Source organism: Balaenoptera borealis (assembly GCF_965194805.1).
Source record: "Balaenoptera borealis genome assembly, chromosome: 16".
Taxonomy (NCBI): Eukaryota; Metazoa; Chordata; class Mammalia; order Artiodactyla; family Balaenopteridae; genus Balaenoptera; species Balaenoptera borealis.
In genome coordinates, this window is record NC_138872.1 from 21,642,734 (window position 1) to 21,657,805 (window position 15,072).

Consider the following 15,072-nt stretch of genomic DNA (forward strand, 5'->3'; position numbering starts at 1 on the left):
AGTGCCTGACCCCTAGTACGCCCTCTGTCATTGCTTGGTGTTATTAATTAGGACACATTTTGTGGGACATGTCGGCATTCCTTGGTATTGTCAGAGATCAGCAGCAAAAGACTGGGCAGCCTGTGGTCCCACAAGACACAGGGCTCAGGCCTCTGTTATCTGGGCCTTGAAGGGAAGGGAGTCCCCAAACCTGCAGCACCACGGCCTTCACTGGGGGCCCCGCTGCTGGCCTTCTGACTCTTGGTCAAGCTGAGAGGAGTGTGGAGGTTTTAAAGAAGACCCCTGAAGTATTGGGGGCTCAGCCTGCACCCTGAGGGCTGAGGGAAGCCTTACCCGGGGGAAGAAGGCGCGGAAGGACTTGGTGGTCAGTCGGATGTTAGAAGTAGGCGGAACCTGTGGCAAAGGGACACAAAGAAGTTTCAGGTGCTCCGGCCAGAGCCGAAGTTCTGAAGAGAGATGGGGAAGTGGGGGGGATATTCAATAACGTAGCTTCTTGATGGCTCAGGGTTACCATGGCAATGGCGAGATGCCCGTTCTGCATTCACCATGGGCACACGAGTCCTTGGGATCCTGACTGCTCTCCTTGGGCCATAAGTGACATGCAGGACTCAATCAGAGGATCCACAAGGGTGGGATTTGCAATCATGCAGATCTAGGTTTGACTCTTGGCTTCATGACTATGTGATCTCAGGTGAGTGCCTTTACCTCTCTGAGCCCCAACTTCCTCACCTATAAAATGGAGATAATTATAGTCCCCACTTGTTGGGTCACTGTGAGGGCTAAGTGAAATGGTGGGTACAAAGCATCTAGCCCAAGGCCTAGCACATAGTGAGCGCTCAATAAAACACAGCTACCGTGATCCCACCCACTGAAAGAAAGGACTGTACCACAGGTGGGAAGGGTGACTCAAACATGGCAATAGAAGCAAAAGGCCTGGGTGTGGGTGAGTCAAAGGACAAATGTCACTCCATCCATCACTACTGGTCCTCAATTTATTACCAGGGTAGGCTGGACCATCCAATTTGGACTGCACTGTGTTTCCCCCACCATCCGTACATTGTTCATGAGGCCTCAGCTTTTACAAAGAGCTACAAGAAACATCCATCTAAACCCCAGAAATATTAAAGAAACTGAAAGAAATATTAACCACGTGATCCACTCTAAAATTTAGTAACCTCTATACGAAGCCACATCTGAGACAGTTATTTTAGAGCTAAGTGCTCGGAAGACTTCGTCTCTCCTTTTTGCTGTGAATCACTAAATCATGTACCCTTTCCATTTTGGCTACAGGAAGCTCCTGCACAGATTCGCGATTTTAAAAAAAATCAATTTTGGGGCCCAGTGTCTTTATAAAATTGTGCTTTACTTTTAACTTGGTCTTTATTTTCTATTCTATGTAACTTTACGCATTTATCAGTGTATCTATTGTCCTGCCTAATTCACTAAAATCTTTTTTTAAACCTCCACAGACCATCAGGATGAAAGAAAGTATGAATTAGAATAACAGATCGAGTCTGGAAGGAATAGTAAAAGACAGACAAGCAAGCCATAAAGTCTTCCACAATTGTTCTAAGGGAGAAAGAACTTTGACTTTGAGCTTTCTGGCAGCCAAAGTGAAAAGGGAAATCATACTAACTCATATTTTCCTGCTCTTGATCTTTCTTCTTAGTCATAATTTACTAATTCACTGATGTAAATACGTGGAAAGGAAAGATGGAAGGAGACAGTGTCATTTGTGGGAGCTATTGTGCTATGATTCTCACCATGTCATCTGTGATGGAAAAGTTCAGGTATCCCACTTTGTGATAAACTAGGCTGGCGGTGTTGAAGGCATAATTAGAGATGGCAAAGTAGACCATTCGGCTGTGTTCCTCAGGAAGGCTCATGACAGGAGCAAGGAAGGCAACTGGGGAGCGGTGATCACGGCTAAAAATTTCCCCCTAGAGAGAGAGATAGAATCCATTTGAACTTTTCTAAGTCTATCCCAGGGCTGGACACCTGAGCTAGGTAGTTGCCTATAGAGTCTGATGAGGGAACACGGACGGGAGGCACTGCCTGAAACGCCACCATTAAATAAGTTTTCCTTGGAATCTAAAAAAAAGGGTACAAATGAACTTATTTACAAAACAGAAGTAGAGTCACAGATGTAGGAAACTTATGGTTACCAGGGGATAAGGGGGGGAGGGATAAATTGGGAGATTGGGACTGACATATACACACTACTATATATAAAATAGATAACTAATAAGAACCTGCTGTATAGCACAGGGAACTCTACTCAATGCTCTGTAATGACCTATATGGGAAAAGAATCTTAAAAAAAAAAGAGAGAGAGGATATATGTATATGTATAACTGATACACTTTGCTGTGCACCTGAAACTAACACAACATTGTAAATCAACTATACTCCAATAAAAATCAAAGAATAAAAAGGATGTTTTCCTTTGGATCAAAGTGTGTATCCAGAATCCCTTAATGAAACGATCCTCAGAAGCTTTAGTCTATTAACCTATAGGACCTCCTGGCCGGCTCCTCTACACCACTGAGGGCCAGCTCTGGTTGACCTCACCTGCATGGTGGGAAAGGTGAAAGAGGGAGGAAGGGGGGAAGGGAAGTTTCAAGGCGTAAGTGATGTAAGACAGCCTGGGAGGGGCTTCCTTCGAGGCGCAGTGGTTAAGAATCCACCTGCCAATGCAGGGGACACAGGTTCGAGCCCTGGTCCGGGAAGATCCCACACGTCGCGGAGCAACTAAGCCCGTGCGCCACAGCTACTGAGCCTGAGCTCTAGAGCCCATGCTGCGCAACAAGAGAAGCCACCGCAATGAGAAGCCCGCGCACCGCAACGAAGACCCGGCACAGCCAAAAAAAAAAAGAAGACCCCGTGGGAGGATCCTGGCTCTGGGAACACCCCGCAGCAATCCATATCGCCCTGCCCTTGACACAGTGGGAACCACGGGGAGATGAGGACAGATCTGAAGCCAGGAGAACAAGAGGCCCCAGGAAGGGTTGACCCTGAGGCGACGTCACACCGGGCCTGGACCCGCCCAAGCCCCCGCCCCAGACCCTTTTACCTTAAACATCACGTCCAGTATTTCCGCTGTTGCCTGAGGGGCCTCCATTAAGCTGTAATCAATCCCAGCGAAAATGTCCATCTCCATGGTGACTGTGAACGGGGGAAGGGCAGAATTAGGAGGCCGGCGAGGGAGAAGGGGTGAGGGCTCTGGCTGACCCACACTCTCTGTGACTTTCTTCAGAGCCCCCTGCCCCTCCACCTTAAGCCCCTCCACCCAGCCCAGTGCTGGGGGCAAAGAGCTCCTTTGCCAAGAAAGAGATGACATGGGTTCTTCGGTTCCACTGGTGATTTAGCCACAAGGGGGCTGGTATGCTTAGCCCAGGGCCTGAGCAGTTTCCAGAGTCTCACATACTCAGACACACAGTCACACACACACACAGACACATAGACACACACACACATACCCTGAGGGCAGGAGGAGCTCAGGTCTGGCTGCCCTTCCACACCTAGGAAGCCACACAATAGGAAAAACTCTCCAGTCGAAGCTATTGCTCCCCAAGTTTACAACCGAGACCTTGATCTTCCGGGAAATCAGCCTCCTACCAGAACGAACCAAATAACCAGGAAGGCTGGGCCATGTCGAAAGGGCCCAGAGACTCTCCTCCAAGGCCCTGGAGGGACTGGAGTTTTCTGTCCCAAGCACTTGAGTGTCTGTGCCTGCCTGGATGTCTGCTGAAGGGGAATGTCAACAGGTGAGTGTGGAGGACCTGGGGGCCAAGGCATGAGAGAACACCTCAACAATTTGCCAGGGCCTGTTTCTGCCAACTTTATGTGTGTAGCCAAGATCCGGGGCCTCCACTTGCTACACGTGAAGGGGAAGAGGTGGTGTGAGGCGCTCCCTGCCCCACTGTTGGCAATAGCAAAGGACGGCAGCAAACCTACCTATCCAGCAGCTGGGGACTTATTAAATAAATGGAGACATCCGTTAAGATAGAACACTATGCGGCTATTAAAATGAATTCCCTGGTGGTCCAGTAGTTAGGACTCCATGCTTCCACTGCAGGGGGCATGGGTTCAATCCCTGGTCAGGGAACTAAGATCCTGCAAGCCACGTGGCATGGCCAAAAAAAAAAAAAAAAAAAAAAAATGAGGTCTATTAAAACCACTTTGGAAAACTGTTTGGCAGGATCTGGTAAGGCTGAACCTATGCGCACCACAAGAACCTGTAATTTCTCTCCTGGGTATGTACCCAAAGATGTGCATCCACAGGAGCTAGAATGTTCACAGCACCTACCCACAATGGTCTAAAACTGAAACTACCCAAGTGGCCTTCAATAGTACAATAGATAAATAAATGGAGAGACGTGGACACAGTGGATTACACAGCAGGAGAATGAATGAACTCACGATATGCAACAATATGGATTGACCTCATATTTTAAAGTTGAATAGGGCTTCCCTGGTGGCGCAGTGGTTAAGAATCCGCCTGCCAGTGCAGGGGACATGGGTTCGATCCCTGGTCTGGGAAGATCCCACATGTCGCGGAGCAACTAAGTCCGTGCGGCACAACTACTGAGCCCACGTGCCACAACTACTGAAATCCGTGCGCCTAGAGCCCGTGCTCCGCAACAAGAGGAGACACCGCAATAAGAAGCCCGCGCACGGCAACGAAGAGTAGCCCCCGCTCGCTGCAACTAGAGAAAGCCCGCGCGCAGCAACAAAGATCCAACGCAGCCAAAAATAAATAAATAAAATAAAAATAAATAAATAAATAAATAGATAAATAGATAAAATGTGTATCCTTTAAAAAAAAAAAGTTGAATAGAGAAAGCCTCCAACTCTTGATAAAAGACTCTACTGTATGGTTCCATTGGTGTACAAAGTGCAAAACTAATCTTTGCTGGGAGAAGCTGGGTTAGTGGTCACCCTGAGGGGTGGGTAGTGTCAGAAGGAGACACGAGAGGACTCTGAAAGGCCAGTCGTGTTCTGTATATTGATCTGGAAGCTGGTACATGCGTGTGATCAGTTCATGAACAATTTCTAAAAACTCTTCACTTATGATTTGAGCACTTTTCTCTCTGTATTAACTTCCACACAAAAGTTTTAAAAAATGAGGTCAATTTGTATGTGCTGATGTAAAAAGATCTCCAAAGTATACAAGTTACAAAAGAACAATGTCTCTATTATTATAGACTAATATATATATTCGTAATTATGCATATTCACATATATCCATGAACAAAAGGAATACATACGTGAATGTATAGTCATATGCTTATGTATGTGTATATTTATATTTGTACATTCAAAGGAAATATCTGAGAGTATACACCCAAAACAGAGGTTACCTCTTGGAAGAAAATTTGGGGAGAAAAGGGGATTTTAATTTTAACTTTCAACACTTCTATTCCATGTAAGGTTTTATAAGGTACATGTACGCACTTACAAAAATTAGTAAAAATCAAGTATCCCAGGGATGGGTGGGGTGTCCTACCTGGCAGAGTTTGGAGATAAGGCTGTAGGTCAGAGGTCACCGAGTCCTGGATTATTTTGCAAATCTGAAAAATATGGGAAGAGAAAGCCTGAGTGAGTTCCCTGGCTTTGGTCTGGCCCTGTGCTAATTGCTTTAGTTCCATTATTTCACTTCTTTGCTAATTGGTCATTGATTCTACAAAAATGTATAAGTGCTTATGATGTGCCAGGTACTGAGAAAGTAGAAATGATCAAAAACATGTCGGCCCCCATGTAGACCCCAATAGGGTCCAGTTGGACCTGTCAAAGTCCATCCCAGGACTGGAAATCAGAGCTAGGTAGTCAACTAAGCAGCGGATGAGGGGACATGGCTAGAGGCACTGCCTGAAACTCCATCATGAAGGACCTTTTCCTTTGGGATGCCCTGGTCTCCCAGGGTCTAGAGTTGAAATAGCAGAACTAGACAATAAGTAGCAATAGCCACACAAAGTGTATACTTAACGCAGATACTTCTTAAATGTCATCACTTAACAGGTTAGCTGGATTGATCATTAGTCCGCATGTCCCCTGCTGCCCATGGAAGACTGAACCCTCCCATCCAGCAGACTACCACACACACTAAGCACTCAGAATTTTTTGTCCCAGTTGAGCTGCGTGCTTCTCAAGAAAAGGAAATGTGTGTTCTCTAACCTGTTTGCTTTCCTTGTTATTGCAATCACTCAAATTATTTATGTAAACCCATGAAATATGACTGAGACAAGAGTTGTTTCTATGAAAACCTATGTTTTCTTTCCTTCTTTTTTTTTGTTTTTTTGGCTATGCCTCATGGCTTGAGGAATCTTAGTGCCCTGACCAGGGATCAAATCTACACCCTCGGCAGTGAAAGCACGGAGCTCTAACCACTGGACCACCAGGCAATTCCCAAAAACCTATGGTTAAGTGTTTTGGAAAGGCGAGTTGCTTAAAGAAAATGCTGGTAAATTGGTGTGGACCAGAAAAGCTTACAAGGAAGACAATCATAAAAATCTAGAAGGATTCTGCATTGGGATTGCTTTGCAAATGTCTTTCGATTCTCATTGTGGTTAAAGAAATCTGAGCTGGAATTTGTAGCAGATGCATGTTGAATGAAAGAAGGACAGTGCAATGCCAATCAAGAGACTGTTTACAAAGAACAGTTCTGGGCCTAGGTCAACTGAATTTACATTTACTGTATCTTAAAACATTTGGATTCATATGTAAATATTTTCTTTGTTCAGGTGTGTGTGAGTGAGTCCTCACTTTAAACAGCTTTTTTGATTAACCAGCTATCACCTGTGGTGCAAACTGGATGCACAGATACAGCGGAGGGAGGGGCACGTGGGCGGGGGGTCCAAGAGCATGGATGGGGCCCTGGCCTAGTGAGGGGGTCACCGACGGCTCCCTTGAAGAGGTGGCATTTTAAGGGCAAGCTAAAGGGTGAGCAGGCATAAACCAGGCACAGGGTTGTGGGGAAGGACTAGGCTGGGGGTTGGGCAGACAAGGGGTGAAATCTTCACCTCCCTTTGCAGCCGGCCCAGTTTCTGGGAGAAGAGTTTGGTAGTGGGGAGCTGCCAGAAATAAAGCAAAGAGGTGGTGAGGAACCTTCATGGTTGGTTTCAAAGGAGCCAGGAAACTCTGTCGACCTCATCCAATGGGGGAAGGGAGGCCTTCAGGTGCTTCGGCTCCAGACACGCAGTAAGGTCTCCCAGAGAGGCAGGTTGGGGCAGTGGTTAAGGGTGTAGTAGGGAAGTCTGAAAACCTGGGTTCAAATCCTGCTAAGTCTCCACTGGCTGTGTGACCTTTGCAGAATCTCTCTCTGCTTTGGGGTCCTCACCTCAGGATACAGTGACAAGGCCCAGTGCTTTCCAGGGTGTTTGGCAGGGGGTGGGGTGAGGTTATAAGATGATGAGTGTATATGGCCCAGAGAGTAAGCACTCAGCAAGGACTCATTATGCTTAGCCCTGCCAGTCAGATACCACATCCCTCCCTGAATGGGGAATCCGAACGGTCGGTCCTGCACCAGGCTCTTAGTTGTCCTGGGAGAAGGAGCTTTCTGAAGCCCTATAAGAATCAGGGGTCAGGACTTCCCTGGTGGCGCAGTGGTTAAGAATCTGCCTGCCAATGCAGGGGACACGGGTTCGAGCCCTGGTCCAGGAAGATCCCACATGCGGCTGAGCAACTAAGCCCGTGCGCCACAACTACGAAGCCTGCGCTCTAGAGCCCGCGAGCCACAACTAATGAGCCCACGTGCCACAACTACTGAAGCCCGTGCGCCTAGAGCCCGTGCTCTGCAACAAGTGAAACCACTGCAACGAGAAGCCCGCGCACCACAACGAAGAGTAGTCCCCGCTCACCGCAACTAGAGAAAGCCCATGCACAGCAACAAAGACCCAACGCAGCCAAAATAAGTTAATTAATTAATTAAAAAGAAAAGATTAGGGGTCAGGGGCGATCTCCATCTTTCCTGAGACACCAGCCCCTGCAAGGCCTTTGGTACAAGCTGCTCCAAGCTCCAGGAAATTCAAATCCTGATCTAGCCTCTTGTCAACAAGGTGACCACTGAACAAGTTACTCCACGCTCAGAGCCTTCACCGTCAAATGTGGGAAACGGTATCCCCTTCAGAGGCTGTGGTTAAGATCCAGCGGCATTGCCTACGTGAGGTGATTAGTACAGTATTCTTAGCCAAACCACAGGCTCAACAAATAGCCACCATTATTATTATAAATAAGAATAGTTATACAGTGACACATTCTGTATAACATTAATTATATTAATTTATCAAAATAATATATCAGGGTAACTTATTACCCTGATAATTATTATATTATTAATTGTAATATGGTACTATTTTTATACATTATTATTATTAATCATTATTATCTCCATCATCAACAGGGGAGTATAAATCCAAACCACTGAAGAATATTATGTCCCACTCAGAAAGGCATGGCAACGTGGCAATTGGCGATGGGGTGCTTGAGAAGGAGGCTGGCATATTTCCCAAGCTCACCTAGACCCCACGACACCAGGATAAGACAAGGAACAGAAGGCAGCTTGCTGCATCCAATCTGTGGGGCCTGCATGCTATTCTCTCTTCAACCACCAGGAGGCACTCAAAGCCAAACCAGATGTTGAACCAAGAGCGGTGTGTGCACGTGTTTTATCCTCCTTTGTTACTTTCTCCTTCCCAAGCACAGTCATTGCTACAGACACAGCTCCAGGTATATGATACCCCAGAAATGGGATCTTGGGGTGAAGTGAGCGAGTGGGAGAACTGAAAGTTAACATGAAACCTCTTTCTTTGAGCCAGAGATTCCAAAATTTGGAGATTCACATAATTTTTTAATGGGAAGAACTGACACTCTGTTGCTGCTTCCACGCGTACAAAGCAGGTGCTCTTCGCCCAGGTAGGAACCAGAACTCCCACCTGGTCCACACACTCCCAAAGTTTCCTGCTTGGTCTCTGCAGGCACCTAAGTGTTGATTTTCTTTTTTGCGTTTGTGGCCTGCAGGGCTGGGGCGGGCGGTGAGCAAGGCCAAGCAGGCGTCTCCATTTGGCCCCTGCTGCTTTACCCTTGGCCAAGCATCTAACCATTTTCTGTCTAACTGGATAGACTCGGAGCCCAGAGACCTACATTTTGCCCCCAGCTTTGCCGCACACCAGCTTCATGACCTTGATTTGTCCTCTCTGGGCCTTGAGCCCAAGTGTGCCTGGGCCAGCCCCTGGGGCTGTTCAAGGCCAGAGCCCATTAAGGACTTGGGCCCAGCCCCTTGAGTGGCTCGGCAGTGGCAGCCCCTTGGACATTCTTACCTTGCTCTCCAATACTCTTCGGAACTTGGACTCGATCTGATGGTGGAAGAGATTCAGCAACCACCTGGGGAGAGAAGCACGGTGGACGATCAGCTGTGTGCCACTGAGTGCAGGGACAGTGGGGCAGTAGGGAGAGCCAGGCCAGTCCCCAAGGGAGCCCTCCCCACCCCATTCTGGTCCCCTGCTGGGTCCCAGAATCCTGGATGGGACGAATATGCAGAGTCCCAGTTCCAGCACACTCACTGATTCAGTGCATCTGGCATCCCAGCCCCCTGCTGTGCCCCAAAGTCAGTAGATTTGGGGCAGGGGCTGGAGAATCCATGTTTTTCTAATCAACAAAACTGAGACTTGAAGAGACTTGCTCAAGGGTTTATATATTTTCCACAAACTCTCCTTTGGCCAAAAGTCTTTGTGTTCCTTCAGTAGCCAAATTGCACTTGCCTGTTGGTGGTGAAGTTTGTTTTTTGATGGAAATGGCACACCAGTACTCCGAGCTTATATCTGCTTCTGTTAATTTCAGCAGGTCCCCCAAAGAATTACCTCCAAGTGCACGTGATATAACCATGCCTTATGCCTGGACCCTCATGCTTATCGGTGGCCAGGCCTTGGGCTGGATGGGCCTCTGGCTGCAGCCAGGGGTCAAGCTGGTCAGTGTCCCGATGGTGACCTACCCCAAATCTCCCGACATGTGCACCTCCACATCACGGATGGCGCTGCTGCAGCTAGAAACAGCGACCTTGGGTCTCCCAGAGGGCTCGCTGCCCAAGAGGAGATTGACTGAAATGGTGATGCCCTTGACCTTCACATCAAAGGAGCCGTCTAGTTTCCTAGAGGAGATAAGAGAAGTAGTAATTGATTCCTAGACTAGGGTCGGCCACCATTTGGGGGGAAAATATAAATCTCAATTCTTACCCCCAAATAAGTGAAGCTGCAGTAAAAATTTAATTACAAAAATTATTACAAATATTTATTACAAAGCAAAGATTTATTACAAATAAGACCATAAAAGATCAAGAAGAAAGCTTGGGTTCATTTACTTATGGTCAGGGATGGGCAAAAGCCTTTCTAGGTTAGATCCAAGTCTCAGAAGCCATAAAGGAAATGGTGGATAAACTTGCCAGCACTGAAAATTAAAACTTTAGTGACCAACAACAAAAAAATGCCATATGCAAAGTAAAAAAAAAATTGCATCTTGATCCAGGCAAAGAGCTAATTTCCGTAACATGTGAGCTAATATATGAGTTAATTTCCTTAATACACAAAGAACAAGCCTATACAAAGAAATAAGGAGAGGACAAAAGGAAAAAAAAGAGATCAAAGATATGAACAGGAAGTTCAATTGCAAATAAGCACATGAGAAGTTATTAAAAATGAAAATAACAATGATGCCAGTTTTCACCTAACAGGTTGTTAAAAAGTTTAGAAGTTTTCATACCCAGTGCTTGTGAAGATACGGGAAAACAAAACACTGGTTGGGAAAGCACATCTAGAACACAAACTGGTGGGATCTATCCTGATTTTAACCACAAATCTTTGGCCCAGTAATTTTACTTCTAAGTCTTTACTCTGTGGCTCGTCCAGTCAAGATATATGTGTGGGGCAGCTCACTGAAGCATCATGGCTAATAGCAAGAAATGAGGAAACAACCTTAAATGTCAACTAGTTGGGATAGGTTCAATAAGTTGTGGGCATCTATGCTATGCAGCCTTTAAAAAGAATGAAGCCAAATGTGGTCTAGTTATACAGTGAAATATTACCCATCCATACAAAAGAATAAAGCACTGATGCATGCTGTAGTGTGGATGAACCTCAAAAATATTATGCTACATGACAAAAGTCAGAAACAAAATGTCACATACTATACGATTTCATTTATATGTCCTGGATTGGCAAATCCATAGAGACAGAGGCGGGTCGGTGGTGGCCCAGGGCTGGGGGAGGGGGAAATGGGGAGTTAGTGCTTAATAGGTATGGAGCATCTTTTGGGGTGATGGAAATATTGTAGGACTAGGTAGAGGTGGTGGTTGCACAACACTGTGAATGTACTAGATGCCACTGAATTGTATACTTTAAAATGGTTAATTTCATGTTATGTGAATTTCACCGCAATAAAAATATTACAAGGACTTCCCTGGAGGTCCAGTGGTTAAGACTTCCCCTTCCAATGCAGAGGGTGCGGGTTTGATCCCTGGTCGGGGAGTTAAGATCCCACATGCCTCGTGGCCAAAAAACCAAAACATAAAACAGAAGCAATATTGTAACAAATTCAATAAAGACTTTAAAAATGGTCCACATCAAAAAAAAAATCTTAAAAAAAGTTACATTAAAAAAAAGTTTAAAAAAAAGAATGAGGTAGATATTCATATGCTCATATAAGAGATCTTGAAGAGTATGGCCTGATTCCTGTCATGGAAATTGAATAAATATGCAAATATAGGTGACCTATATACTGAGCATCTTTCTAAAGCAGTGTTGTCCAACAGAAATATAATGTGAACTACATGGGTAATTTAAAATTTTCTAGTAGCCACATTAAAAAAAGCAAAAGGAAAAAGGTGAGAATCATTTTAATAGTGATTAAAATGAATCATTTTAATGATTCATTAAAAGTGAATCATCATTTAATATGATTATCATTTCAACATGTGATCAATGTAAAAATTATTAATGAGATTTCTTATGTTCTTTTTTGTGCTGAATCTTCAACTCTGGTGTTTCACACTTACGACAGATCCCCATTTGTTCCAGCCACTTTTCATGTATTCAGTAAGGACATGTGGCCAGAGGCTACTGTGTAGGACAGGGCAGGTCTCCAGTGTCAATATGGCCAGGTCACCCCTAGTTGCCCTCCTGTTATGGGCTGAATTGTGTCCCCCCAGATTCAAATGTTGAAGGTCCCTCAGTAACCAGAATGTGACTGTATTTGAGACAGTGATTCAGTTAAAATGAGACCATTAGGGTGGGCTAGAGTCCAATCTGTCATTCTAAGAAGAGGCGATTTGGACACACAGAGAAGCACCAGGGATGCAGGCTCATGGAGGGATGACCATGTGCGGACATGGCAACAGAGCAGCCATCTGCAAGCCCAGGAAAGAAGTCTCAGAAGAAACTAAACCTGCCCACATCTTGATCTTGGACTTCCAGCCTCCAGAAGTGTGAGAAAATAAATTTCAGTTGTTGAACCCCCTAGTCTGTGACATTTCATTATGGCAGCCCTAGGAGACTAACCCACCTTCCATCCGAGGACCTCAGAGGTCAGAGAACAGTTCAAAGTGCTGGAGAGGTCATGCCCCTGAGAGCTACCCCTGACCAATGGCAAACAGGAGGTTGGGGTACCTCAGAGGTGTGCTCTGCCTACACTGTCCCCAGGGGTCCCCGGGAGGGTTGAGCTCCAGTAACTGCCAAGCCGACCCCCTTCTTCCCCACCTCACTTCTGCACACCCGCTCTATGTTTCCTTAGGTCGCTCCCCAGATAAAGTACTTGCACTTGAATTCTTGCCTTGGGGTCTGCCATGGGGGAAGCTAGGAACACCTTGGACCCAAGAAGGGTGGAATGAAAGCCAAAGCCAAGGTTCCGAGGGCCTGGAAGCAGAGTCAACTTACAGTATCCGCTTGCGCACCTTCCACTTGCCCTTGACCCTGATGAAGGAGTCGGAGATGGAGAAATGCAGGCCGTGGCTGGGGAGGGGCTTCAGAGCAGAGCCGAGCAGCTCACAGCTGTGGATGTCCAGGCTGGAGAGAGACCCACAGAAGCGGCATCAGCCCGGAGGCAGAGGCAGGTCCAGCCTCAGCAGGGGTCTGGCTCTCGCCCCCATCCTACGGGGACTAGGCCAGCTGAGCCTGCATCAGACAGGCTTCTGGCTCCTCACACTTACCTGCTGTGTGCCCTGCACTGACCAGGCAACCATGTCAAGTATTTTACATGCATTATGTCAGTTTGTCTCACAGAGGGGTTCAGCACTGTTCAGGTTCCACTGTTCAGGTTCCCTTTTTACAGAGGGGGACATAGAACCTCTCAGAAGGGATGCATTTGCCCAGAGCTGCGCAGTCAGGATCAGAGCTCATGTGCCCCTGGCTGGGGTCCTGAGTAGGGTGCATAGATGCACCCCATCATCCCTTTCCTCCACACCTCCAGGTGGGGGAATCAGATTCAGAGAAGGCCGAAGGCAGCCTCAAGAAGAGACACAGAAGGGCTGGGAGAAGCAAACCAAGATGACATGTATTGTGGAGCCATCAGTGGGAAAAGAATGGTCAAGTTCCATCTTCTTTGCCCGGTACACAGTAGGTGCCCAATAGATGTTTACTGATGGACTGAATAAAAATAGGACTGAATGAAGCCATCAGTGGTGAGCAGAGAGGTGCATGATGAGCTGTGGGCTCAATTGCCCCCGCTCCATTGTCAATCCTTCAAAAAGTGTTTGATGCCTTTTTTTAAAAAAGCATCAGCTGCTCAGGTCTAAATATCCTTTGAAGACTCAGCTCAAATGCCACTGCGTCCAGGAAACTTTAGCTGACTCCTCCAGATGTGCCAACCTCAGGGCTAAGAGGGCACCTACATCTAAAATTTAAGGTTTATTTAAAACATTGTTTAAGGTCTATCTTCCCTTCCAGGCTACATCCAGTGGCCAGGCCAGAGCCTGGATTATCCCTCCAAAGAGGTAGCAAGTTATCCCCATTTTACAGATAAGGAAGCTGAGGCTCAGGTCACACAGCTAGTGGGTCTTCATTAATATTTGTTGTACGAATGAATGAAGGGCCCCAAGTTCCTCCCAGAACTTCCCTCTGAATTCTGCGAGGAACCATCCCACCGTCTGCCCCAGAGATGTCCCGAGCCAATCCTGGGGCTCTCCCTCCCTTCCTCTCCGGAACCCCTCGGCCCCTGCCCAGTCACCTCAGAGCCCCACCTGTGGAATTCATAGTGCGCATTGCCGATGTATTTGATCTTGACGTCCCCACTGAAGTCGGGCAGTGTGATATCATGCAGTTTACTCTGCAGAGCCACCAGCTCCTCTTGGGCCACTGTGGATGGGAAAAAGCTGGGAGTCAGCTTAGTCAGCCTACCTCCCTCTAAACCCTTCAGTGGCTCACACCTGCCCTGGGGAAAGAGGTCGATTTCCTGATTAGCATTAATTACAGTTGCAGGTTATTGAGCCCCTCTAGAGCACCAAGCAGCAAGAGAAACACTCAGGAGCGTCACTGCATTTCTGGTGGGGTAGTTATGTTCATGCCCATGTTATGGATGAGGAAACAATGCCTTTGTCAGCAGCTCCGAGAGGGAGGAGTGCTGTGTGCTTGGTGGGTGGCCCTCTTTCCTGTCCTTCATGGCATCTAGCCTGTGTAGAAGCGACTGTAAGGATTTTAGGGCTAGGATTCTGGTGTTGGCAACCTTTCTAGGTGGGTGACCTTGAGCAAGTTTTCAACCTTGGTGTTCTCTGTCTGTCAAATAGCAATGATAATAATACTTTCCTCACTGGGGTGGCATGAGGGTTAAAAGAGATCATTGCAAAGCAAAAAGGGGCTGACAGGATAAAAAGCACCCTTGCTTATCCTTTTTGACCCACCTCCTAGAGAAATGGAAATAAAAACAAGAATAAACAAATGGGACCTAATGAAACTTAAAAGCTTTTGCACAGCAAAGGAAACCATAAACAAGATGAAAAGACAACCCTCAGAATGGGAGAAAATATTTGCAAATGAAGCGACTGACAAAGGATTAATCTCTAAAATATACAAGCAGCTCATGCAGCTCAATATC

At 46.6% G+C, this 15,072-nt stretch overlaps 1 protein-coding gene across 3 annotated transcripts in view; it reads right to left on the reverse strand.

Moving 5' to 3' along the window:
- Positions 1-15,072, reverse strand: part of LOC309614120 (lipopolysaccharide-binding protein-like) — a 51,897-nt gene that overhangs the window by 33,574 nt on the left and 3,251 nt on the right. For all 3 annotated transcript variants that reach the window (XM_082361981.1, XM_082361983.1, XM_082361982.1), the window contains exons 2-9: positions 14,222-14,336; positions 12,921-13,049; positions 9,989-10,144; positions 9,318-9,381; positions 5,510-5,573; positions 3,074-3,165; positions 1,764-1,940; positions 334-393 (exon numbers count right to left, since the gene is read on the reverse strand). In XM_082361981.1, the coding sequence (XP_082218107.1) occupies positions 334-393; positions 1,764-1,940; positions 3,074-3,165; positions 5,510-5,573; positions 9,318-9,381; positions 9,989-10,144; positions 12,921-13,049; positions 14,222-14,336 (857 nt within the window). The remainder of the gene's footprint in view (positions 1-333; positions 394-1,763; positions 1,941-3,073; positions 3,166-5,509; positions 5,574-9,317; positions 9,382-9,988; positions 10,145-12,920; positions 13,050-14,221; positions 14,337-15,072) is intronic.